Consider the following 25,331-nt stretch of genomic DNA (forward strand, 5'->3'; position numbering starts at 1 on the left):
ATGCAGGGAGTGTTGAACTTCTTCACTGGGTTTATCTCCCCTTCTTTTCCTTTGTGGAGCGTGCCTCCGGACCTAACCACACCTTCTTTTGCAGATGGAACCCCTACCATTGATGCACGCACAAAGAATTTGCTTCTGAATCACATGATTAAAGACCAACTGGCCTCCAAGTATTTGTATCACGGACAGACCCTGGACACTCTGGGTGGCAAAAAACTGAGAGTTTTTGTTTATCGCAATGTAAGTTCTGCCTCCTAAATCATGCTCTTTCTTTGTCTCAGCTTTAAGAAATGGAAGCTGCATTGAGGGGTGGGGGTGGGGGATATATGTGTGTGTGTGTGTGTGTGTGTGTGTGTGTATGCATATACATGTATATATGTGTGTGTATATATATCCGGAAAAATATATGTATATATAACCAGAAGAATATATATATATATATATGTATATTTAATAAAGGATTTCAGAGAAGTCCCTTATTTAAAAGGATCAAAATGGGATTCTGAAGAAGAATTAGAATCTCCTTTTCTGGAGACCTTTGGGAATAAAGCACACAGCTACCTGAGCCGGCTAGGTAGGCAGCTATCCACATCGAGTTCAGCGTGGAGGAGGGATGGAGATTTTGAATTTGTAGCTTATGTGAAGAGAAGCCCCCTGAACTGAAGCACAGCCTTCCCTGGTCCAAAAGGTCCTCTTCTCTCTTCTCCTGTCTCTTTTCCGTCTTCCGACCCCACAGTTGCTCTGGAATATCAAACAGAAAGCACAATACAACACAGCCATTCCTTGGGACCAGCCAGTAATGTTGGCTAAAGATAATTGTCACCTGTTAAATAAATAAGTCAATAAAGTCGATCTATTGATTTGATCGTTGTCAACGGCCCCCACATGTGACAGGAGATTCTCATCATGGGGTCTCTCTGTAACTCTAGTGGGGCTCCCCGGCCCTTTTTCCTGGAACACTATTTTAATTATTTCTTCCTCGGAGAAAACACAGCATTTTATCCTAGTCTTACGACCCTCTCCAGTGTATATTCACTGTTCTTTGTGGATGAAGGCATTAGCACGTGGCCCGAGCACATCAAGAGGGCCATGCAGGAGGATAACCTGCCCCGTGTCTGCCCCTCTTTGGCACAGAGCCTGTGCATCGAGAACAGCTGCATTGCCGCCCATGACAAGAGGGGGAGATACGGGACACTCTTCACCATGGACCGGATGCTCACTCCCCCAATGGGGACCGTCATGGACGTCCTGAAGGGGGATAATCGCTTCAGGTAACTGGCCTCATCCCAGGGAAGACTTCTGCCAAGTGGTCGGACCGGGTCGGGACGCTGGGTCTCAACAATCTGTCAAGCTCCGCACTTCCTCAAGGGTTCGGTTGGCACTGGCAGTGCCCTGGTGACCTCCAAGCTGGAGATCTGGGAAGGGGAAGGGTCACGCTGGAAGCTTATGTTGAGAAGAAGGGTTATTTCTGGAAGTACAATCCCCACATCCTTGAGAACAGGGAGAGGGCCGCATTTTTGTAGTGAAGTGCAAGGCAGACATCATGCTCTCATTTCAAAGTCCCAAGTAAGCCGAAAGCACCAGGTTTTGAGCGTGGGATATGTTCCACTCTGTGCAGTATCTACTCGTGGCACGTGGAGACTCCTGGCCGCTCCTTCTCAGGCTCCCTGTGTCACTTCGTTCTCTTGCCCCTCTCTCTCCATTCCCGACTTGCTGTGACCTCAAAGCCGGGGAGACTGCCTGCCCTCTGCACTCCTGAATCACATCCCCTGGGCCCCGGGGGCTTGTCCAGTCTGTGGGTCAGCCATGCCACTGGCTTTTTCCTTCCTCCTTTCCCCTCCGGCGTCTGCCTTGTGGCTGTGTGACCAGGCAAGCTTAGCATTTATGGAGAGAAGGTGCATCCTGCTTGTGCCTCAGCAGGGGGTGTGAATTCTGATTCTGGGCTCTACCTGCCCCACAGTGGGGAGGTATTCGGGAAGACAACACCACCTCCCTGCCGCAGCCCAGTGACATTTCCTCTGTGTGTCTCCACAGCATGCTGGTAGCCGCCATCCAGTCCGCTGGGCTGACGGAGATGCTCAACAGGGAAGGCGTCTACACAGTCTTTGCTCCTACGAATGAAGCCTTCCAAGCTATGCCACCAGGAGAGCTGAACAAACTCTTGGGTAAAGACCAACCGAAGCATATTTTCCACGTTTTCTAAAGTGACTATATTGGTCAGGAGACCAGCAGGAAACGGGCATGTTACAAAGAGTTTGATTGAAAGGAACTAAATGAGGAGACTGCAGAAGTGTGGGCAGGAGTAAGGGACCAGCAAAGGAGGATGACACCCAGGGAAGAGTGTTTACCTCCCTAGGCCCGGGGGTGGGGAGGCCTGGGGGGAGGAGGGGACAGGGAGACCGGGAGCCTGGGAGTAGGGGCACAGGACAGCAGCCAGAGCCACACACAGCTGCTGGCAGAACTGAGGCAAGGTGGCCAGGACCCCTTTAGCCTTTCTCTACTCCCACATGCCCATCACGTGGGCCTCCTATCAGCTATGAGAGGGGGGCAGGGGAGCCTACATGATGGCCCTGACAGAGGTCAGCCTCCTTGGGCACCACACAAGGCAGAGAAGAGCAGAGAGGCATTGACTGGGTAACAATCAGCCCTGTCACCAAGATGTGTCTTCCCTTGAGGACCTGTGAGGAGAGTGATAATGAAGCCACTTATCTGCAAGAAATGTTCCTTGAGATAAATGCTTTACTGAGAAGCTATTCCTGGCCCTGAGAAGTTTAGTTGAGGGTGTTTGAGAAGTAACCCTAGTGGTTAAGGGCTTGGACTCCTAGCATACCTAAAAGCAGCTTCAAATCCTGGCTCTGGCGTTCGCCAGCTGAGTGACCTCTAACAAGCTGTTTCACCTTTCTGAGCCTCAGTTTTCCCATTAGAAAAATGAGAGTAGCATGCCCAGTGTTGTGTGGAGTGAATGGGGCATCGCCCACAGTGCAGGGCACACGTCCTCCCTCACGATGGCTGCGATAATGGAGAGTGGGTGCAGGGACACAGCCTTGAGTTCTGGTGTATGCCCGTCAGACACTTCCACTCTCGAAAGACAGTGAACCTGAGGAGGACGAGGAGGAAGAGGGGGAGGAAGAGGAGGAGGGAGGCCCTTGGCCACACCCTGGGGCCCGCATCATCTATAACTTCCATCCAGCTCCAGAGCAGGAGAATAAAAGTTCAGGCTGCAGGCAGCTGTGGGCTGGATTTGTGTCCTGTTTAATATTCTTTATGGCCACACAAATGCCTGTGTCTTTGATGCTGACGTATGTGAGGGGAGAAGTTCATTCTGAACATAAACTTTCCATCCTCTCCTGGACCAGCGGGAGCGGAATTCCCCCAGATGGCCTTGAGCCTGCCCGGCTTCCCTCTCATTTTCAGTTGTGCAGGAGTAAGGAGGGCGCTTGGGCAGAGCTTCCCAAATGCGCCCTCCGCCAGGCCTGCGCACAAGAACAGTCCCTGACACTCCTGGGATCTAGAGGGCGAGCCAGGTGTAAGAGGTCCATCCAGGTGTTAGATGTCTTGGAAGAAGGAGGCCTCTCGCACCATGGGGGCTGGCTTGGCTCCACTCCTCCAGGCAGCATTTCTGTCCAGTGGGAATTCCTGTCCGCCAAGTTGTGGATGTTTGGAAATCACTTAGTACCTGGTGGCTCCATCCCATGGCACTAATGTGGATTTGTTAGTACCCAAGTGAACTCTCCAGAATGCTTTAAAACTTCCTAAGGACTCCTGTTTGAGATGCTGGAAGGAGTCATCCAGAACCCTGAGGGAAATCTGGCCATTTGGCTGGGAATTGAAGATCGGGGCAGCCGTGATGGAGAGGAGAGGACAGCTGGCAGCTTTAAGAATTGCCTCCCACACTTAATTTGGAAAATGCCTATGCACCTTTATGAGCAATCGGATGCTGTCCCCAGTTGGTGGAGGAGCTGATGTGGGCTGGAAGGAATGCCGGCGGGGGCGGGACGTGCAGGGAGGGATGCCGCCAAGGGAATGCCTTCCCGCAGCCCTGACCTCATCGGCTCGGCTCCGTAGCCCCCCCACCAGACGGCAGCTGTTGACTCTTTTAAGTTCTCCCAGCAGGAAACGGCTGCCTCAGAATATGCATTTGAGGGCAGAATGTGTAAATATTTCACTACTGTGTTATAACCATTGGGAGCCACGCTGATGATGAAATGTCCCAGATGCTGGTGCTGGAAAGGTTCCTGGCTTTCCAAGCAAATATTTAGCTCATGGAAAAATGAGTCATACTCACGGAGGAGTATGGATTAACTCCTTCTCAGCATCACGGAGTGCTCTCCGTTAGCCCAGCAGCACCCCGACCCCCAAGTGCAGAGGCAGATTCATGGCCACAGACACGTGCCTCATGGCCCTGAGCCTGTGCAGGTGGGGGGCAGAGGGCTGAGCGCACCCACTGTGTGCTCACCACCTGGTCGCAGAGTTCTCTGCCTCAGGCATCACCAATTGCATCCCCTCTCTGCCCTTCTGGACCATGCCAGTTTCCAGCCCCTTGGAATTAACTCTGCTCTCCTTTCTTTCCCACAAACCTGCAGGCAATGCCAAAGAGCTCGCCAACATCCTGAAATACCACATTGGCGATGAGATCCTGGTCAGCGGAGGCATCGGGGCGCTGGTCCGGCTGAAGTCTCTCCAGGGGGACAAGCTGGAAGTCAGTTCGGTGAGTGTGTCCAAGAGCTCAAAGGCCAGCCGTGCACCTGCGGCTCTCAAGTGCCTCTCGCCCCTGGGCCAGCGTTAGACACACACCTTGAATCTCTGCATGCATTCTGTCCAAAGACAGAAAAGAGAATAGGTTCTTGGGAAATCAGGCGAGATTGTGGTTAGCCACGAATGAGTACTTCCAGATTTGCTGGGGACTCAAGCATCTGACTGGCATCGGGGAGAAGCCATTGGATCTTCCTTCCCTGAAGGAGATGATAGGCAATTCCTCATGCATCTCGAGGGATTGATACCCAGCATCCCCTTCCCATCCCTTCCCTTCAAATCTGGAGCTCACTGAGCTCCACCAGGATCAGATCCTCCCAACAGGCTTTTGCTTCAGATGCTTGGTCTGCGAGCCTTCCCTTGCTCTGCACGTGGATGACATCCACTGCACTTTGAAGCTTCCTCGGGGGATTCCTTCATGGAAGACAGAGGACTGATAGCCGGCCAAGCTCTGTGAAGCTGCCTGTGGCCTCCCCAGCTGCATCCACCAAATCACTGGGCTGCCCTGTGGAGCCACCACTCTTCCAGTGTGTGGCTGGCTCAGCCTCTACTCCCAGCTCCTCTCTCCTGACCATCAGCCATCCCTTTGCTTATCACTTTCCCTCCGGAGCATAAGGAAGCATGTGGAAGCATGTGGGGAGGCAGGAATGAGATGACCTGTTGACTTCTGCGGGTCCCCTAAGAACCTCCCAGCTCCTAGTTTTGGGTGTTGGGGTTCCATCACTGGCTTCCGTTCTCCCTTCTCCCTTGGGTCTGATCCATAAGTCCAAGGGAAGGGCTCAGATAGACACCTGGGTGCACTCCGTATGAGAAAAGCAGGCCGTTGAGGACAAGCACAAGGAGTTTCCACTCAGGGCTGGAGGCCTGGCATCTGTTCCCTGCCATCGCACCTACTTAGCTTAGAGGAGGCACCTGGCCTGTCCTGGGTCTCAGTTTCCTCTTCTGTTCAATGAGACAATGCTATCTGCCTCTTGAGCACACACTGCTGTGAGGACTATGTGGCTGGCCTGGGAGGCCATTTTGTGAATTATTACACCGCATGGAGCCCCACGTGCTGGGGTTAGAGTGTGTCCATTGGACTAATGGTGTGTGGCTGGCAGGAGCCGCTCAGTCCTCCAGCGTGTCCCTCACACCCAGCACAGGATTTCGCATCCGGAAGAGCTTGGTAAACGCTTGCTGAGTGAGTAAGATCCCGGTGGTCCATGTTCAATAATTGTCATCTCTCTCTCTCTCTCCCAGAAAAACAATGTAGTGAATGTCAATAAGGAGCCCGTTGCTGAAGTTGACATCATGGCCACAAATGGCGTGGTCTATGCCATCTCTAGTGTCCTGCAGCCTCCAGGTAAGGCCCTAAGTATCCCGTCCCCCCTCAGCTGACAGTTGGCCCTTCTTCATGCATAGCAGTTGGTGCTCGATGGGAAAACTATCCCACGCAAAGATAAGAATGGTGTGCCAGTAGAGCCTCCCCTGGCAGCATCGCTGTGGCCGACAGCAAAGTGAATTAGGAGCTGTTGGTTTCAAATGCGCTACACCAGAGATTCGAGGACACGTTTCCTCTTGCTGAATTCCCTGGCTGCCTTAGGCCCCCCTCAGACACAGCCCACTGACTTGTCACACACAGATGCTGTGAACGTTTAAAGCACACGTTTTACAACATCACGCCTCACAGGAGTTAGTTCTCTTTACTTCCAGCAAAGTTGAACTTGAGTCCATCCTCTGTCTGCACTGTGGGTTCACCTTTCCTTTCCTTGAGTTCCTTCCCCATGGGCCAAATTCCACCTTAAGTTAGGAAAAGTTACAAAGGAAAAATTCATTGGAGAATGTGAGCCAGAGAGCACAACAATGCCCTTCAGTCATGGTTTCTGGGAATGCCATGCTAACAGTTTCACCCTCGCCACCGTGGCATTTTCTTTCATCTCCAGCCGTCAGACCTCAGGAACGAGGGGATGAACTTGCAGACTCTGCGCTGGAAATCTTCAGACAGGCGTCGGCATATTCCAGGGTGAGATGCTGCTAGGTTTGTCTATGGCCTGAGCAGCCCTGGGTCCTCCGCTCAGGCCCATGTAGGAGGCTTTCCGGGTCCCCGTCTTCCTTGGCTGCTGCCCTCTGGCTCCCGTGGAACTTCTCCCCACCCCCACATGGGCATCCTAGTGCCCACCTGAGTGGAGTTCTGAGAAGAGAAGCCAGGCAACCCCCACTTCCCTTGTGGGCAAAAGCCCACGCCTTTAAACTGAGGCCTCTGAGCCTCATTCCATGGGAAAGCCACTGGTGGTAAGAACAGATAAAGCTCTGGGATCCATCTGTCCAAAGAGGGAAACCCATCCTGAATTCGCCTTATGGTGGCCTTGCTTGACCTGAGCCTGGGTCTCTAAGTCACTCCCCGTTTCTTATGACATGGCCCATCGCGGGGTTGTGGGGCTCTCCAGGGCAGTGGTGTGGGTCCTGGATGCAGGGCAGGTGCGGTAGGATCTCCCTTCCTTGCCTCAGCTCTAACTCCCTCTTCCTGTGCTTCTCTTCCTGCCCCCCCTACCCCTAGCGTGCCCAGGGCCTAGAAGCTCCACTCAGGCTCCTTTGCTGCTTCGAGTGAGGTGGAGCCTCTTGGGAACAGGGCTACCTTATAGAAAGTTTGCATTTCAAGAGAAGAGGCTGCTGGAGGGAGTTCTTACCCCAGAGGCCTGGAGCTGGAAAATGTCCTTTCCTTAGTGCCCCTTGAGAGGGGTTCTTGGCCATGGGCTCCTACTTCTGAGGGTCACTCCCTATGCTCTCCTGGCTCCCCAAGCTCTAGGCTGTGGTCTCAGTGGAAGCCTGGCTTTGGGGTCTCCCAGGAGGTTCCACCCCAGACTCCACCTGGTCAGGGCTTACACACACTTCACTCGGGACTGCCAAAACCGAGTGAGGACCCTCTAAGACCCAGCGGCTACTCATTCCCCTTCCTCTTCCTCACCCGCAGCACTTTTTCTGAGTAGGGATGGCAGTGTGCAAAGCCCTGCCAGGAGCAGGGGCAGGTGCTGCTTTCACTAGAAACCTAACATTTTGCATTCTCTTTCAGGCTGCGCAGACCTCTGTGAAACTAGGTGAGTCTGGCCTGGGGTGAAAGTCCTTTATGCATACTTGAGCCTTTCCCCCGAGTAGGCTCAAACCTGCCATCTGCTGTATATAGATCAGAACATGATGGTGCAATAGAACAAGCATGGCCCTTGGGGTCAGACACAGAAAAAACCCAGTTCCCTTCTCCCTAAGATGGAGATACTCAAAGTACCATCCTTTAGGGCTGCCCTGAGTTTTTGGCTTTGGGAACCTGGGAGTATTGCCGGCACAGGGATTTGGCAGGAGCGCGTGGTGGTCTGGATCTAAGCTGGTAGATGGAGAACATCCCAGTTCATGTTACATCACGGAGTTAGACATCACGATCTTTGTTAGGTCATGGAGCAAGACGAGTCTCATAAACCAAACAGCACCTGCAGGGCGCAGGCGGGAGCTGTGGAAGGGGCCGGCCAGCCCCGTGCTGGTGATTCTGACGGCATCCTAGGCGGACATGGGGTGGTCTGCATCCTTTTTACCTCGAAATTTCTCTCTTCCAGCCCCTGTCTATCAGCGGTTATTAGAGAGGATGAAGCATTAGCGCAGAGGACGCGGGGAGAACGCACTGCGGCAGCTCACCGCCACTTTCTCTGAGTTTACCAAAGAGACTGAATGTTTTTAAAACCAAATTATCACACTTCAAGTGTACCTGGGCTGCACCGGAACGAAATCTGAGCCCTGGGGGGGGGGGGGGGTAGGGAGGGAGGGAGGAGGGAAAAAGATGTACTTTTATTTGTCTTCCCCCCAAACATGGCTGTTAACCCACTGCATGCAGAGACCTGGGTGTCGCTGCCTCGTAGTCGCTTCTAAAAAGGACCTGTCCCAAGCGTGGAATCCCCCACCCACACCAAGTGCTCTGGAAAAGGGGGCTGCAGTTTTGTGGAGCTCATAAAACACAAATCATACGATCCAGCCTCATGGGGGGCGGGGGGGGGGGGGAGTCCTAGCACGGTTTTTGTAAAGCCCTTTTACAACTGGAGAAATGGCATCATTATAAGCTATGAGTGGAACTGCTCTGTCAGACGTGTCTTGTGCCTGCACATGGCTTGGACGCCTCTCGGTGGCCCTGTCCAGGTAGAAAAGAGAGGGGAGGGACAGCATGCAGAGCCCAGGAGTTCCCAGGTGCAGCAAAGCCATCATGTGTTCGTAATAATAAAACCAAAGAAACATAAGCCTGCGTGGACGGGAGCCGCGTGGCGGCCTGGGTGTTCGCAGGGGGAGGTTCCACCCGGGAGCAACTCGGCAAGGAGCCCTGAGGGGACGGCCTGTGGGACGTGCTCTGTCTTTGGTGAACTTGTTTTCCTTTCCGTCTCCGTGGGCCCTGGGGGCTCCAGTCCTCTGTTCACTTGACTCCTCTCACTGGTCATCGGAAGTGTCTGTCTCCCAGCCTCGTGAGCCCCACTTCGTGTTGGGCTTTTGAAGAGGCACCACCCTATGAAGAGGTCGCCCATTACACAGATGACATCGAGGCTCCGGAAAGGGAGAGGTACCAGCAACAGAGCAGATAGCCGGGCTCGGGCCGCACTCAAGCCTCCAGCCCCCCGGGGACCACCATGTGGCTTGGGAGCCAGTTTAGGTTTCCCAGGCTCGTAGCCCCTATGCCGACCCACACACAAATCCTTTCCCCTGCTCCTTTTGTCCTTTCCACTTTGAAACATCCTTGGCACTGACAGGCTAGTGCCCCCACAGCCTCATTACTCCCTGCCTGTGTGGCCTTAAACTCTCAGGGCCCGTTTCCTCATCTGTCCTGGGGGGAGGACCAAAGCATCTAAGTCTTGGGTTGTCGTGCAGAAGAAACGAGATCCTTCTAAGACACTCAGCACAGCCCTAGGCATCCTTGTGCCTACCCTGCTGTCTGGGATTGTGCAGGATCCGTGCAGCTGAGAGCCTCCCGTGCTCAGCCTGGGCTGCCGGGCCAGCAGGTGGAGCTCACTCCTACTTGCAGGACCTAGAGACCCGTGGAAGGTGCGGTGTGTGCAGGGAGTGGGCCCGGGAGCAGCAGACGGGGCCTCCCTCCCAGTTTGGGGAAGACAGACGCCGCCTGTCATCCCTTAGGCTCCTCACCCACTGCTCCACCGCACTCAGTGGTCGCTCCACAAATACCTGTACAAGGCCCTGTTCTCTTGAAGCCTCCTTGCTCATGGGGATGGGAATTGGGAATCGCGAGTGGCACTACCACCTGTGCCTCCCTGACCACTGAGGAAGAACCTGAAGAAGTGGGGGCTGAGGAAGGGATGCAGGGAGCTCCTTGGAGGGGGAGAGGATGAGAGCAGGTGCAGGAACTAAGCCAGGGGTGCGGAGCTTGGGGAAGGTGCCGGCAGAGGTGACATTTAGCCCTCTACAGCACACAGCCTCTTCCCATGGCCCTGCCCTGCTCCCCTGGCCTCTGCTGGGCTGCCGGGGATGCTGCAGCTATACTTCATGTAAGTGCCCAAAATGCACACCCCGGACTTTCCAAGGAAATATCAGAACCCTAAGAGATGGTTAGTGTAACTTTTAAAGATGCCTCAATTTAAAATAAAAACCAAAGCAAGTTCCTTAAAAATGCCAAAAGCACCCTCCATCCATCGGTGCTTGGGATCCCTGCGCTGCCTCCTGCCCTGCCTGCGTGCCCGCCTCCACAACGAGGGGCTCTGTTCTTTCAGCTGGAGTGTCTTCGTGACTGAGCACCACACGCAGCCTGGCCCTGCCTTCCTTCCAGCCAAAAATAACTGAGCTCCCTTTTTCCAGGCCTGAATCCCCCTCACTCCCGCCTGTGTTTTTCTTGGACGCCTTGGGCTAAGCATTAGATGCCCCTATCTGGGAATGGATGCCCAGGCCGAGGGGTCAGCCCCTGGATGTGTCGGAGGTACATGCCTGCCTGTGTTCGCCTCCGACAGAAGGCCAGAGAACAGCCCAAGCCAGGAGGCTGCCCAGGCCCGGCCTGCCCCTGCCCGCTGAGCCCCAGGGAGGAAGAGCAAGGAGTTCTGCTAGTTCCCTTCTCTCTGCTGTCACGGGGCAGCTCCCAGGCCTTCGGGGTGGAGAGGACTGCAAAAGCTCTGAGCCTAGGGGCCCTGGCACCTTCTGACTGGGCTGTGCCTCTCGCACACAGGGGCAGAGGCTTTCTAGACTTGGCCTCGTAGGCCAGCCACGAGGCCAGCCCAGCTCTAGGGCCAGAGGAGGGGCTGTTCCATTGGGCTTTGCACCGAAATGCACCGTCTTCTTTTCCTTACGGTCCTATTTAAGAGGTATGAATGAGTGGTTTTCATTTTACTGCTGTGGATATGGAAGCTTCAAGACATAGTTTGCCAGGCCACACAGTAGGCAGAGGCTGGCCCATGAACCCGTCCCATTGTGACTCCAGACCCCACACCCCTAAGCACTCTGTCCCTTTTGTCCCACCCACACTGGGGTGCCTGAGCAAGTCAGACAGGGGTGCCAGGGTGCCCAGAAAGGGCATGAAAGCCCCACTGCTTCTGAGAAGCCCCAGAAAGCCTGACCTCTATTTGCACAGCCTAGACAGTCACTTGTTTACATGCTGCCGGTGGCCAGGAGGGGGATCAGCGACAGCCACAGATGCCCTGGCCACATGGACGTCAGGAAAGCAGAGAGAAGGAAGGACTTTCTTACGCAGGGGAGAATGCCTCTGTGCTCAGAGCCATAATTCAGTGTCACGGTCTGAGAGGAGCTGCCCGGAATACTGTGCTCAGAAATTTTTCCGAAGCCAGGATAGAAGGCCATGGAATGAGGGATGGGCCCAGAGCCCTCTTCAGAGAAGTCAAATGAGGCCACTTCTGGCCATGCCTGCCTGGTGAAGAGAGAAACACATCCCCTCTGTGGGATCCTGTGGCCAGATCCTGGCCTGAGGTGGTTCCACATACACAAGTGCTCACACGCTCACATACACACTCTCACAGGGTCACACATGCACACACACACACAGGTTCACAGATGCACGCGTGCACACACACGCACACTCTCACGGGGTCACGTCACACATGCTCACACGCACACACTCGCAGGGTCACACATGCACACACATGCACACACTCTCACGGGGTCACACATGCACACACGCACACACTCGCAGGGTCACACATGCTCACACGCACACACTCTCACAGGGTCACAGATGCACACACACGCACACACTCTCACATACTCACTCACATGCCCCATGCCCCTCTGCAGGCCTAAAAGGCCCCAGGCAGAGCCTCGGGCACAGGTGTCTTCTGGTGGGGAGAGAAGTCCGGGACCTGGGGGAGCAGGCAGGGCCGTGAGCCCTGTACGGGACCGCGCTGGCTGTGGCCTCGCTTGCTGGAGTCAGGCCATCGAGGCCACCCACACCGGGCCGCCATCCCCAAGCTCGCCATCGCCATCAGTGGGAGGAGAGGTGGCGGAGGGCCTGAAGAATGCAGGGGCCAGGTCGGTGCCTGTGGGCGGGCAGAGCAAACGCCCCCTCCCCCCAGAGAGTTGCCTGCAGCCCAGCCAGACCGACTGCCTGGAGGCCCCGTGAGACGTTCAGGAGCTCCCCTTGGGACAACGGGGAGCCGCTGGAGGGTTTACTTGGGGGAGAAGGCTGAGGAGGGGTGTGCCCTGAGCGGACTTCCACTGTGGTAAAATGCACATAGCGTGGAATTTACCTTTTTCATCATTTTTTAAAGATTTATTTATTGGAGAGGGAGAGAGAGAGAGAGAGAGAGGAAGTGCACGTAAGTGAGGAGGAAAGGTAGAGGGAGAGAATCTCAAGCAGACTCCATGCTGAGCGGGGAGCCCGAGGTGGGCTTGATCCCATGGCCTGTGAGATCCCGACCTAAGCCTTGAGCGGAGAACCCAGAGCCCGACGTCCCGCTAACTGAGTCACCCAGGCACTGCTCTTTCAACCATTTTTAAGTGTATAGTTCAGCAGCATTAAGTACCTTCACACTGTTGTGCCACCATATCCAGGATGCTTTTCCTGTCGTTGGGCAAAACTGAAACTGTAGTACCCACTAACCAGAGCTCTGCATCCTCATCCCTGCTCCTCCCCGGCTCTCCTGGCCCTTGGTCACCACTCTTCAACTTCCTATGCCTATGGGTTTGGCCACTCTAGGCTCTTCATATCAATGGAATCATACAGTATTTTTCCTTTTGTGACTGACTTGTTTCCTCTAGTATGCCTTCTGGGTTCATCCATGTGATAGCATGTGTCAGAATGTCCTTCTTTCTCAAGGTTGAGGAATATTCCATTGCACAAGTGCCACATTTTGTTTATTGATTTATCCACCAATGGAGGATGGGTTGCTCCCACATTCACACTACTGTGAATAATGCTGTTAGGAAGGTGGGTGTACAAATATTTGAGTCCATTTTCAATTATTTTGGGTATATACCCCAAAATGGGATTTGCTGGATCATATGGTGATCTTCAATTTTTTTAGGAAATGAGGCACCTGGGTGGCTCAGTCAATTGAGTGTCTGAATCTTGATTTGGACTCAGGTCGTGATCTTAGGGTCCTGGCTTGGAGGTCCCGAGTTGGGCTCAGCGCTCAGCAGGGAGTCTGCTTATCCCTCTCCCCCTGCCCCTCCACCTGCTCCCATTTTCTTTCTCTCTCAAATAAATAAATAAAATGTTTAAGTTTTTGAGGAACTGCTATACCACTTCTTCAGTCGGCTATGCTATTTTACATTCCCATCAACAATGCACAAGTGTCCGGTGTCTCCACGTCTTCGCCTTGTGGTTTTTCTGTGACTTTTAACATATGTGGTTCTGATTTCATTTCATTTCCTAGTGATGAGCACCGTTGAGGATCTTTTCATGTGCTTATCAGCCATTTGTATGTCTTTGGAAAAATATCTATTCAAGTCTTTGCCCATTTTTGAATTAGGTTGTTGGCTTCTTGAATGTTATAAGAGTTCTTTGTATATTCTGGATTTTCATCTCTCATTAAATATATGATTTGCAAACATTTTCTCCCTTTCTGTGGGTTGCCTTTTCTACTTTGTTGATAGTGCCCTTTGATGAATTAAAATGTTTAGTTTTTATTAAGTCCAATTTATCTGTTTTTCTTTTGTTCCCTGTACTTCTGATATCATATGCAAGAGATCACTGCCAAATCCAATGTCGTAAATCTGTTTTCTTCTAAGAGTTTTATAGTCTTCACTTTTATGTTTAGATCTTTGATTCATTTTGAGTTAGTTATTGTGTATGGTTTAAGGTTCTAACTTCAATCATTTCAAGCAGACACCCAGTTTTCTCAGTAACATTTGTTGGAAAGACTGTCCCTTTCCTGTTGAATGGATCCTGCCACTATTGTTGCAAATTATTTGGCCATACATGCAAGGTGTTATGCCTGCACTCTGTTTCTCTTGGTCTATATGTCTGTTTTTATGTCAAAATCACAGTGTTTTCGTTGGGCTCCCTGCATGGAGCCTGCTTCTCCCTCTGCCTTTGTCTCTGCCTCTCTCTCTCTCTCTCTCTCTCTGTGTGTGTGTCTCATGAATAAATAAATAAAATCTTAAAAAAAAAGAATCACAGTGTTTTGATGACTGTAGCATTGTAATGAGTTTTGAAATCAAGAACATGAGTTTTCTGACTGTTCTTTTTCAGGATTTTTTTTGGCTATGCAGAGTCTCTTGAGATTCCATATGAATTTAGGATGGATTTTTTATTTCTGCAATAAGACATCACTGGGATTTTGGTAGCAATTTCACTGAATCTGTAGATCACTTTGCATAATATTGACATCTTTGCAATATGAAGTCTTCGAACCCACAAACACAGGATGTCTTAGGTTTGTTTTGTCTTCTTTAATTTCTTTCAATAGTGTTTTGTCCTTTTCCATGTGTAAGTCTTTCATAGAACCTTGGTTAAATTAATTCCTGAGTGTTCAATTTTTTATGCCATTGTAAATGGCATTATTTTCTTAATTTCCCAGTTTGTGTTTAGAAGATTGTTTTGGCTACAGGGTAGAAGAAATGAGTGGAAGCTGGGAAGCCAGTCAGGAGGCTGTTACACTTGTGCAGGCAAGAGATGATGGAGGACTAGGGTGGTCTCACTAAAGACGGAAGGACATGGATGGATAAGGTCTGTCCTGCAAGTGGGACAGATGGAACTTGGAACTGGGTTGGAGGACTAGTGGGAAAGAAAAGGGGAATTCAAGATGCTGACGCTTCCACCTCAAACAGCTGGCTCAAAGATGGTGCCCGTTTTTCTAAAATGCAGCACAGTGAGGGAGAAGTTCAGGAGGAGAAAATTAATGGCTCTACTTTAGATATTTGCAGTTAGGGAAGCCAGTTAAATATCCAAAGTGAGATGTCAAAGAGGCTTTTCTCTATCCAAGCCTAGAGCTCAGAGAAGAGACTGTGTTGAAGTGTCTGGGAATTATCGCATACAAGGATTATTCACACACAGGGCCTAGGTGAGAGCACCTAGCAAGAGCACACAGACAAAGAAGAGTGCCTTGGGTTTCTCCAGCATCCAGAGGCCTAGCAGAGGAAGAGAGAGCTGCAGAAAGACCGAGAATTTGTATGTGGAGCCCTGGATGCCAAAGCAGGAGAGCCTTACGAGAGGGATGGAGCATCAGCCATGTTAAGTTATTGGTATGGCCCCCGGATCTGGCCACACAAATGTCATCAGTATCCTCGGCAAGAACATGGTCAATGGAGGCCAGAGGACTGCATCTGGAGTGAGAGGGAACAAAGATGAGATGGCTGCATTTTGTGGTTTGAGTGTGTGAATAGATGCCATTTTCAGGGAATGAGAACCCTGTAGGTAAAAGAAAAACTGGAAATCGTCTCCTCGTTCAGTCGCCTCCTTCACACCTGGCTCAAAACCCCATTACACCATCCCCTGTGGATCCATTATCATAGCCTCAATAACTAAATCGGAGTAATTTTCCACTTCCTTTCTGGCTTCCCCTCCTAAAGTGTGTGCTGCTCCCTGTCCCACCACTCTGTCCCAGGGCCTGGCATGCAGGAAGTGTCCAAAGGCAGTTACCCCAGAGCCTGGTTTCCAGACAGACGATGGCCCATTTGTTCAATAAGTGAGCTCTGAACCTGTTGCTCTGTGAAAAGGAAGAGGAGGCTTCCCAGACACTTGGGGGCATCTTTCTGGAAGGCAGTTATGCACTGCAGATTGGAGGAAGCCTGCATGCGGTGCTCTCCTCAGGGCTCTCCCAGGAAAGCAGAAGGTGGCCTGCTTGGCTCTGCTTCAGTCCACTCTGGCTAAGAGGCCTCCCTGACTGAGGGGGGCACCCGTGGGCCAGCAGGGCCCCGGAGAAGGAGAACGTCTGGTCCAGGGAACAGACAAATGGTTGGTTAATCACACCACAAAGCAGGTGACTTCATCTGGAGCAGGTGATCTGACCTTCTAACTCCCCTGGGGAGGAAATTTCAAGCTTAGGTAGTCTTCCCCGTTTCTCGGATCCTCTACCCTCAGTTGTACTGAAGGAAGGAGGTCTGAGGTTTGGGAGCAGCAGAGACAGAGGGGAAGGACTTTTGATTAAATATCCTCATTTGGGCGGAAATGAGTTTTTGAGTGAACAGATGGAAAAACCACTCTCTCCCCTGTCAGTGGGGCCAGTGAGTCCCTATGGCTTCCTGGCAACAGCCCATAAATAATTCCAGCTCAAGGAAGCCATCTGCATGTGGGGACATTTCCCTGATGACAGCTCTTGCTCTGGCTCCCAGAAGTGGAGGGCGAGGGAGACAGCCCTGGGGGTGGCCTGGTCACGACAGGGTCAGGGCAGGGAGCACCTTGGAGCTAGGGTACGCGTGCACGTGCGCACACACACGCACACACACCACACACACCCCTGTTTCCTCGGTTCTTCCACCATACAGGAACAGCTCCTCAGAACGTGTCTGAGAGCAAAGCAAGACCAGTCTCTGAACAGCCTAGACGCAGCCTCAAATCCCAGCCCTACCCTGACAGGAAACTCCACATTCAGATCCTACTAACTTCCAGCCTCAAGCAGGGGTTCCCGATCTTCCTGGAGCTCAGAGCTCCGGCTACAATGCTGGGCCCCTCTCCTGGGACGTGGGTACCCACAGCAGTTTCGATGACCGCTCCCCCTTGGCCGCTCTGAACACCCTTCCCACCGGCCTGGATTCCCCAGGCTCAGGAGTGTGGGAGGACCTCCGCTTGGACCTCAAAATGCTTCCCACACGAGAGAACCCACGCTGATGGGAACCCCTGGGCCCTGGAGTAACAGGGAAACACTTTTGTCTGTGGTTTATAGTTCAAACACCTGTGGCAGTTCCACCAGAAAGAACAGCCTGTCCAGAAAGTAAATCTTTGAAGGGGTTTCTCAGTGGCCTATACCTTTTTTTTGGAAATCATGGAATTTACACCAGTAAGTGTCTAAAAATAAAAGCCCTTTGGTCATCTTTCCAGCCCTATTTTTAGCTGTAGAAAAGTCTCACATGTGAACTTAGTTTTATTTCCTGACACACCCTTCATTTTCTGGTTAATGTTTAAATTCGATTTGAATTTGAGTTACTGTCAGACTGAGAATTCAGGGTCTTCAGGTATCAGGTCACCTCTCAATTTTTATCCCACCACCAGGAATTCAACAGTCACTTCCTCCCTCATTATATCAGTTTTGCCTTCTCCAAGATGCATTTGATTCTTACTCTTATCAGCTTGTGTCTCAGGGCTGTATTTTCTCATTTTCTGTCCCTTTGATCTACGTTATCTGTGCTGGTGTCTGTACCACATCCCTTAAAATGGTGTTAATTTAATGTCTTTTATCATCTCAAGGCAGATTCCTCTGCTTTTGAAGATAACTTTTTTTCTTTTTGCAAAATTAACACTTTCTCCTTGTAAAAGTTTTAGAAAACAGAAGCAGAAAAGAAAAGATCACCTATAACTCTACCAACCAGGGACAACCTTTGTTAGATTACTGGAGCACATTCTTTCACATTTTGTTTTTGAGGCAAATGTGAGCATAGGTAACATATCACAACCTTCCTTTTCTGTGCTAAAATAAGTTATTAACAAGTTTCAAAATAAAAGCAAAACAGGTGTTGTGGTAGACAGAATTTTGGAGGTGCCTCCATGACCTTGGCTCTCTAGTATGACTGCCTGGTTGGCAAGAGAGATGATCCAGGTGGGTCCAGGCTAATCACACAGCTCTTTAAAAGTGGAATTTTCTGCAGCTGGTGGTAGAAGGGAAAGTCAGGCGCAGTGTTTGAGGAGGGCTGGATGCAGGGTTGTTCTTTGAAGTTTGAGCCCATCAGGTGGGATACAAAGCAGGCAGCCTTTAGGAGAGCACATATCCCCCCGTGAGACCAGCAAGGAAACGAGGACCTTGCACCTACAACCCCAAAGAACTAAACCCTACCACCCACCTAAAGGACCTGGGAAATGGATTCTTCTCCGGAGCTTCCAGGTAAGAGCCCACCAACGCCCCAGCATCAGCCTAGGAGACTCTGAGCCGAGAACCCAGTCAAGCCCACCCAGAATGTTCATGTGCCTGGGAAGCACTTGGTGGTGTTGTAAGTCACTAAGTTTGTGACAACCTCTTCCACGGCCAAAGAAATTAATTTAGACCTTTAGTGAACAACTAAAAAGAAAAACACATTTATTTTCTAACTATATTTTCAATACTATGGAAATCACTTTGGAGAATGACCCTGTGAATTTAGTTTTATTTTTTCTACTTAGCATCTGTAATGGCCTCTCAACTGCCCTGGTTCCAAGGAAAGTCTGTGTCAAGAGGGGTCCCCGGGGCTGGGATTCAAGCCAGGCCGCTGTATGAGGCCCACCTGCTCCCGAAAGCAGAGGATCTTCCCTCCTTAAAATTCTGCCAGACTTATAAAAAATGTGCTCTGAGTGGGAGGGTTGCTAGGCACACCCCTGGGGAGCTAGCTCAGCCCAGGGCATCAGGCATCCACTGGGCCTCTGTATTTGACAAATGATGATGCGCATCAGCTGAACCAGGGAGCATGCACAGGGTCTTCTGGGAACAGATGCCCACTTCTGTATTTTCACACACTTAAAAGCCTACGAGTTTCTGTCCAGTAGCAGCTAAGGGTGGCTGTAGGGCCGGCTGGTGAGAGACAAGTTGAATCACAAAGACCCTGGAGCTCCACCCATCCTACCCTCTGGAGCCAGTCATAAAAATCAGAGACCTCTCTTACTGAAGGCCTAACTGTACAAAGCTTTATGCCACGTATGTTAGACTCACGTTCCCTTTTATCATCTTAGTGTTTTAGTTTACAGAGAAAGAAATGGAGGGTCAGAGAGGTTGTATAATTTACTCAAGGAAGCATCATTGATGATGAAATCAGCATTCTGACCTGACTCTGACTACACTCTTGTGGCCACTACCTTGGGTACCCAAGGGAAAGGTATGCATACAGCAACAACCCACAGAACAGTGGTTCTTTTTTTTTTTAAGATTTTAATTTTATTTATTTAATTAATTAATTAATTAATTTATTTATTTATTTATTTATTCTTGTAAGATTTTATTTATTTAGAGAGTGTACAAGTGAGGGTAGAAGCAATGGGAGAGGAGAGAAGCTTCAGCAGACTCTGCACTGAGCCAGACGCAGGGCTTGATCCCAGGACCCTGAGATGCTGACCTGAGCTGAAACCAGGAGGAGTCCAAGGCTGCACAGATTAAGCCACCCCAAAAGCTATGGTCTTTAATCCTGCTGCAGGTTAGATTATTGAGCAACTTTCTAAAATCCCTAGGCCTGGACCTCAATAGCTATTTGGACATTAATTGGTTTTAAGGGAATCTACCTCAACAGTTCAAAACCCCTCCTGGTGATTTTAAAGTGCAGAGCAGAGGTTCTCCACAGCTGTCATGCAAAAGAACTCCCCGATCTTCCTCCCCAGCCTTGTTACACATGCAGATTCTGGAGCCTGCCCTCTGAGGTTGTTTCACTTGGGGAGGGGTAAAGACTAGGACTTAGCATATTTAACTCACAGCCCAGGATGTTTAACACACAATTCAATAAGCCTGAGAAAGAAACCCAGATTCTGCATTTCAAACAAGCTTCTAGCTGACATGAGTGGTACTGGTCCAGAGGCTACATTTTAAGTGGCAAATGTCCCAGCTGACTAGTAAGAACTGCCCTAGACCAGTGTTTCTCCAAGTAGTGGGGACCAGGAGCATCATGTGGGAACTTAGAAGGGGAAATTGGAAAGCCCTACCTCAACTTTACTGGATTAGAAATTATGGGGCTGGAACTAGCATTTTGAATAAGCCTTCCAGGTGATTCTGGTGCAGGGTACAGTTGGAGCACCTCTGTTTGAGAAACTGGCCACATCTGGGTTAGCAGCTCTGGGCTGGCAGAGAAGGGGTGTCAGCTTTCTCTGTTGATTCTGCTTTGGGACTCCAAAGGCAAAGCTTTGTTTCCCCAGGAGGCCGGGTCAGGCACAGCAGGAAGCAGACTAGGCTCCCGGCAGCCAAATGGGAACCCAGCAAGAATTCCCTAGTTCCCGACAAGATCTGGGTCTGCCAGGTAGGTATCATTATGCAAATAGGAAAATTGAACATTCCTGAAGGGAAAGCTATTGACTTGATGATTTTAGTGAGATCTGGCTCAGCCCTCTCTCCAGATGTTTATTGGTTCACCACCAGCTGCCAGGGGATGCAGTATAGTGTGTTGCGTTGAGGTTTTTTTCCAATGCATCAGTTTCTGGAGCCTAATATCCTTATCTGGAAAACAATGGGATGTCCCTAGCCTGAGGAGATAGGGAAAGTTAGCAGGGCTCTGAAAGGAGGGGGTGGGATTATCCTTCTTAACATTCATAGGTTCTTCTTTCAGTAAATATGTATTGAATGCCTGTTGTGTACCAAGCACTCTGCTTGGGAGTAGGGGAGAAATGGAAGTAGCATTTATTGAGTGGAGAGACCCTTCCTACCAGCTCCATGCCTACCCCAGAGATAGGTGCCAGGATCCCCTTCTCTGCAGGACACCAGGTAATCTTTACAAGGACACATTCCTGCGTCCCAGGAACTTCTGATTTCCAGACAGGGGTCTTTGCAGGCATTCTAATTGGTCCCCTTTTTCTAAAAGCAGAGTCCAGAATAGGTATGTTGCCCTGAGCTGGAGATCTGGGCCCGGAAAAGAGGAGGGATCAGTTAGAGCTGAAAGCAGGAGTGGGAGAGAACTAGGGCCCTGGGCCACTGAGGGCCCTTCTGTCCAGGAGAACAAGTCCACCCTCCAGCTCCCTACTCCCTGAGCTGGGGTGGTCACATGAGGTTCCCCTTTCAAAGTCCTGCTCCTTCTGCCGACCTTGCATGGAAGTTTTTTAAAAACAAGGACACTGACAAGATGGGTCAAACCAGATGGCAGAGTGCAGCCCTACTTGTAGGTTACCGGGAGCTGAGAGATGAGAGCTGCTCGCAGCGAAGAGAAGCCGTGTTCCCGTGATGCAATTTCAGGTCTGAGATAAAGGGAGCATGGAGGGCAGAGCAGAGGAGCACGTTGTCTGCACTTGACCTTCGACCAAAGCCATGGATTTTTTACCCTCCTATGTGCCTCCAACCCCACCCCAGCTTTTGCATTAAGGATGGGAGGGTGTCTCCAGCTATCCTACCAGATTCAGTTTCAGGGATCCCAATGGGGTCATGTCACATCTCTCTGCCCCTCTGGAGCAGCTAGCTTCTATAGCCTTCTAAAAGGACCCCAGTAGGAACACCTGGGTGGGTCAGTGGTTAAGCAGCTGCCTTTGGCTCAGGGCGTGATCTCAGGGTCCTGGGATCGAGTCCTATATCGGGCTTCCCCATGGGGAGCCTGTTTTTCCCCTGCCTGTGTCTCTGCCTCTCTGTGTGTCTCTCATGAATAAATAAATAAAATCTTAAAAAAAAAAAAAAAAGTAAAAGAATCCTGGTGGGGATTTACCCCAAAGATACAGATGCAGTGAAACGCCGGGATACCTGCACCCCAACGTTTATAGCAGCAATGTCCACAGTAGCCAAACTGTGGAAGGAGCCTCGGTGTCCATCGAAAGATGAATGGATAAAGAAGATGTGGTTTGGGGATCCCTGAGTGGCTCAGCGGTTTGGCGCCTGCCTTTGGCCCAGGGCGCGATCCTGGAGTCCCGGGATCGAGTCCCACATTGGGCTCCCCGCACGGAGCCTGCTTCTCCCTCTTCCTGTGTCTCTGCCTCTCTCTCTCTGTCTATCATAAATAAATAAATCTTTAAAAAAAAAAAAAAGAAGTTGTGGTTTATGTATACAATGGAATATTCCTCAGCCATTAGAAACGACAAATACCCACCATTTGCTTCAACGTGGATGGAACTGGAGGGTATTATGCTGAGTGAAGTCAGTCGGAGAAGGACAAACATTATATGGTTTCACTCATTTGGGGAATATAAAAAATAGTGAAAGGGAATAAAGGGGAAAGGAGAGAAAATGAGTGAAAACCTCAGTGAGGGAGACAGAACATGAGAGACTCCTACTCTGGGAAACGAACAAGGTGTGGTGGAAGGGGAGGAGGGCAGGGGGTTGGGGTGACTGGATGACGGGCACTGAGGGGGGCACTTGACGAGATAAGCACTGGGTGATATGCTATATGTTGGCAAATTGAACTCCAATTAAAAAATCAAAAAATAATTATCAACGTATTTAATAGTGAAACACAATTGGCTTTCTTAATAAAATCAGAAATACACGAAGGATACTTGATCATACCATTGTTACTAAACCATGTTCTTGAAAATGCAAGTGGTATAATAAAGATATATCTTATTATTTTTAAAAAAAGAAGAAGAACCCTGGTAGCTTTGAGCATTTCCTTGATTTTTTTTTTTTCATGATACATTACCAGGTGAGTCTGCCCGGTGGAGGATCAAATGGAAGGTGCTGAAACAAAGCAGGGAGCCCAGGTGGCTGCTGTCAAGGAGTTGAGGTGGACCATGGTAGAGTCAGGACCCTTGAAGCAGCAGAGATGAGAAGTTAGAGAGTTAAGGATTTTAGAAGTAAAATCACAAGGACTGTTCACGGATTGAACTGGGGGAGAATGAGGAAAATCAAAATAGCTTCAAAATTTCTGATTGAAGCAACTAAGTGGATAGAGCTGCCATTTCCTGGTAGGATTGGGTCAGGGAACCTGTTGGGGTGGGAGCAGAGAGGGGATGGAGAGTGTGGGTCCAAGTTTGAAATGGCAGAGGTTCATCAGGGAAGCAATTGGATATTAAAATTGGAAGGTCAAAAAGGACCTAGGCTTGAGGGATCTGTGTTGGGAAATCATCCGCATACCGTCAGTTGAATGGCTGGAGGCCGACTGAGGTGACAGGGAGAGGAGAGGGAAAGGAGAGTCACAGAAAAAGTGGAGGAGTCCTGGGACCTCTAGCCCTCGGGGCCACAGAGCAGGAGCCAGCAAAGGAGACCAGGGAAGGCCAGTGGTCTCTGCACCCCGCCTCCCCGGGGTGGGGGGGTTGGGGGGGTTGCGGTCCCTTCGTCCTGTCCCTTCCGACCACACCACACCGCCGGCAGGGGGACAGAGAGGAGCCCTGCGTCAGGCGGCTTGGAGGAGGAAGTCACTGAAATTGAGGGAGTGGAACAGGTGAGGAAGGAGAATGGAGGTTGAGTTTGGCCCAAAGACTCTTGGATAAAAGCCAGTGCCTGGTGGAGGGAAAGCCCTTAGGGGGTGAGTTGGAGAGGACACAGCCGAAGGTGCTGGGCCAAGGAGGGGCAGAAACAGGGAATGTCAGGAGAGGACCTGGGTTAGGGGGAACCCTTTTGTTGCGGTATATTTGACTTTTGCTTTTGGACAGGGTGGGCCGGGCCCAGGCCAGCTGGTTGGGGATCCCGGGTCCACCCCGCTCCTCCTGCTGCGCCGGGGCTTGCCACCCCGCGTGCCGCCGCCTGGGGGTGCTCGTCGTGGGCCGTCGGCCTCGCCCGGGTCCGGGGCAGGTGCGGGGAGCAGAGAGGCCGCGCGGAGGCCTGGTCCCGGGGAGCCCCGCCGGGGTGCGGTCGGGAGGCGCCGTGCCCCCCACCCACCCCCGGAGGCGGGGTGCAGAGGCCGAAGGGGAGGCTGCGCGGGCCCGCGGTGGAACACACCCGGGAGAAGGCTTGGAAGCAGGCGCCCCCGAGGCGTGATCCGCGGGCGGCGTGGGCGGAAGGAGCGACCGCGGGGCTGCGAGCGGGCTCCGACCCCGGAGGACCAGGCCCGACGCCGCCTTCCCGCCGGGGCCTGGGGCCGCGGGTCCGGGAAGCCGTCCCGGGTGCGTTACCTCGGTGGCACCCAACGGGCCAGGTGCCGGGTGCGGCGGGCCCCAACCCCTGCCCTGTGCCGTTTACATTCTAGAGCGAGCCTCCAGTTAAACCAAGTGCCCGACGGTGTCAGGACTTGTGCACGCAACGCCGGGAGCGAGGCCGGGAAGGGGTGGGGTGGGGGGAGGCCAAAGGAGAGCTTGCCTTGTGGTTGGGGGGCAGGCTTGGGGCAGTGCGGCCACAGCCTGTGAGGGAAGACCTTTGGGGTGTCTCAGGCCTTAAGGAAAACTCCGGGGCGAGCGAGGAGGGGGAGGTCTCACTAGCTGTGCTTTATCCAGCAGGTCCTTGTAAAGCTTCGTATATGCAAACAAAATAGTCTGTAAGGGTAAAATAACAGTAAATGGCGCCGATCCTTACTAAAGTTTGGGAGGCACTCTCGTACTTGAAATCCGTAATCCCCACCGCAGCGTTCTGATCTTGACCTTGACGGGGATTCCCTCGCGGGGGGCTTCCCGTTCAAGGGCCACCCCTCCCCCAGGTATCCGACTACGTAGCCGGCGCTAAGGCTAATCAGCCCGCCGTGCAGGGTAAGCCGACTCTGGGTCAGGAGTGATGCCCCTCGTATTCTCCCACAAGCCCTTAAAGATACCACAGTGTAGTAGCAACCGATAAATAATGGGGCAAATGAAGAGTGGCAGAGGACGGAAGTTTAAAAATCTCAAAGAGAGAGGATTCTAGAAGCTCGGAGGACAAAAGGGTCAGGGAGCGCCCGCGGGTCTCGAACCCCCGCAAGGGGGTTGTTAGTCCGAAGACAAGTTGCGAAGTAACCGCTCGAGCTAAAGCTGACCCGGGAGCGGCCGGCGTCATTTCAGCTTCTAAGCAGCGGGGCCGTGACGCGGGGGGCGGGGCTGCGCGCTCTGCCGGCCCCGGGGCGGCCCCTGCTCGGTCCGCACCTCCCCGCATCGCTGAGCCCGCCCCCGGCCTGCGGGCCCTGAGGAGGGTGCGCGGCAGCGGGGAGGGCGGGGGAGCCAAGCACGGGCTGGAACTAGCCGCCAGGCTTCCGAGAAGTCCTTGCCTAGGAAGCTTTCGAGGTGTCCCTGAGCAGACCCAGCAGCCCACGTCTCCGTAAAAATCTCCCACTCCAGCCTGTGATGTCACCCAGGGCTGAGAACCGCTCCTTTCATGCCCGTGCCAGGCCCTGAGCGGGCCCCTGGGTGACAAAGTTGGTGATGTGCAAGTGCTTTTGGGTTGGGGGGAGGGGGGCGTGAGTGAATGAATGATGGGCTTTCCCGGTACTGAGCCTCGACATAAAGCGGAGGATTTGAACTTGGAAGGCTCAGGTGTCCCGGCGTTTCA

General features: G+C 51.9%; 2 protein-coding genes across 2 annotated transcripts in view; both read left to right on the forward strand.

The window, feature by feature from the left end:
• The window catches only part of TGFBI (transforming growth factor beta induced), a 32,172-nt gene extending 23,652 nt beyond the window's left edge, over positions 1-8,520 (forward strand). Inside the window, exons 10-17 of the mRNA XM_025432483.3 lie at positions 95-240; positions 1,135-1,271; positions 2,035-2,165; positions 4,584-4,708; positions 5,992-6,094; positions 6,675-6,754; positions 7,802-7,826; positions 8,334-8,520. Coding sequence (XP_025288268.1) covers positions 95-240; positions 1,135-1,271; positions 2,035-2,165; positions 4,584-4,708; positions 5,992-6,094; positions 6,675-6,754; positions 7,802-7,826; positions 8,334-8,374 — 788 coding nt within the window. The 3' untranslated portion in view covers positions 8,375-8,520. The remainder of the gene's footprint in view (positions 1-94; positions 241-1,134; positions 1,272-2,034; positions 2,166-4,583; positions 4,709-5,991; positions 6,095-6,674; positions 6,755-7,801; positions 7,827-8,333) is intronic.
• Positions 8,521-15,395: 6,875 nt separating this feature from the next.
• On the forward strand, positions 15,396-25,104 carry LOC125752175 (translation initiation factor IF-2-like). The gene is made up of 4 exons (XM_049091930.1): positions 15,396-15,516; positions 16,636-16,835; positions 23,537-24,147; positions 24,666-25,104. The coding sequence occupies exons 1-4, from the start codon at positions 15,396-15,398 to the stop codon at positions 25,102-25,104; spliced, it is 1,371 nt and encodes a 456-aa protein (XP_048947887.1).
• The last annotated feature ends 227 nt before the right edge of the window (positions 25,105-25,331 follow it).

The sequence above is a fragment of the Canis lupus genome, chromosome 11, assembly GCF_003254725.2.
Source record: "Canis lupus dingo isolate Sandy chromosome 11, ASM325472v2, whole genome shotgun sequence".
NCBI lineage: Eukaryota > Metazoa > Chordata > Mammalia > Carnivora > Canidae > Canis > Canis lupus.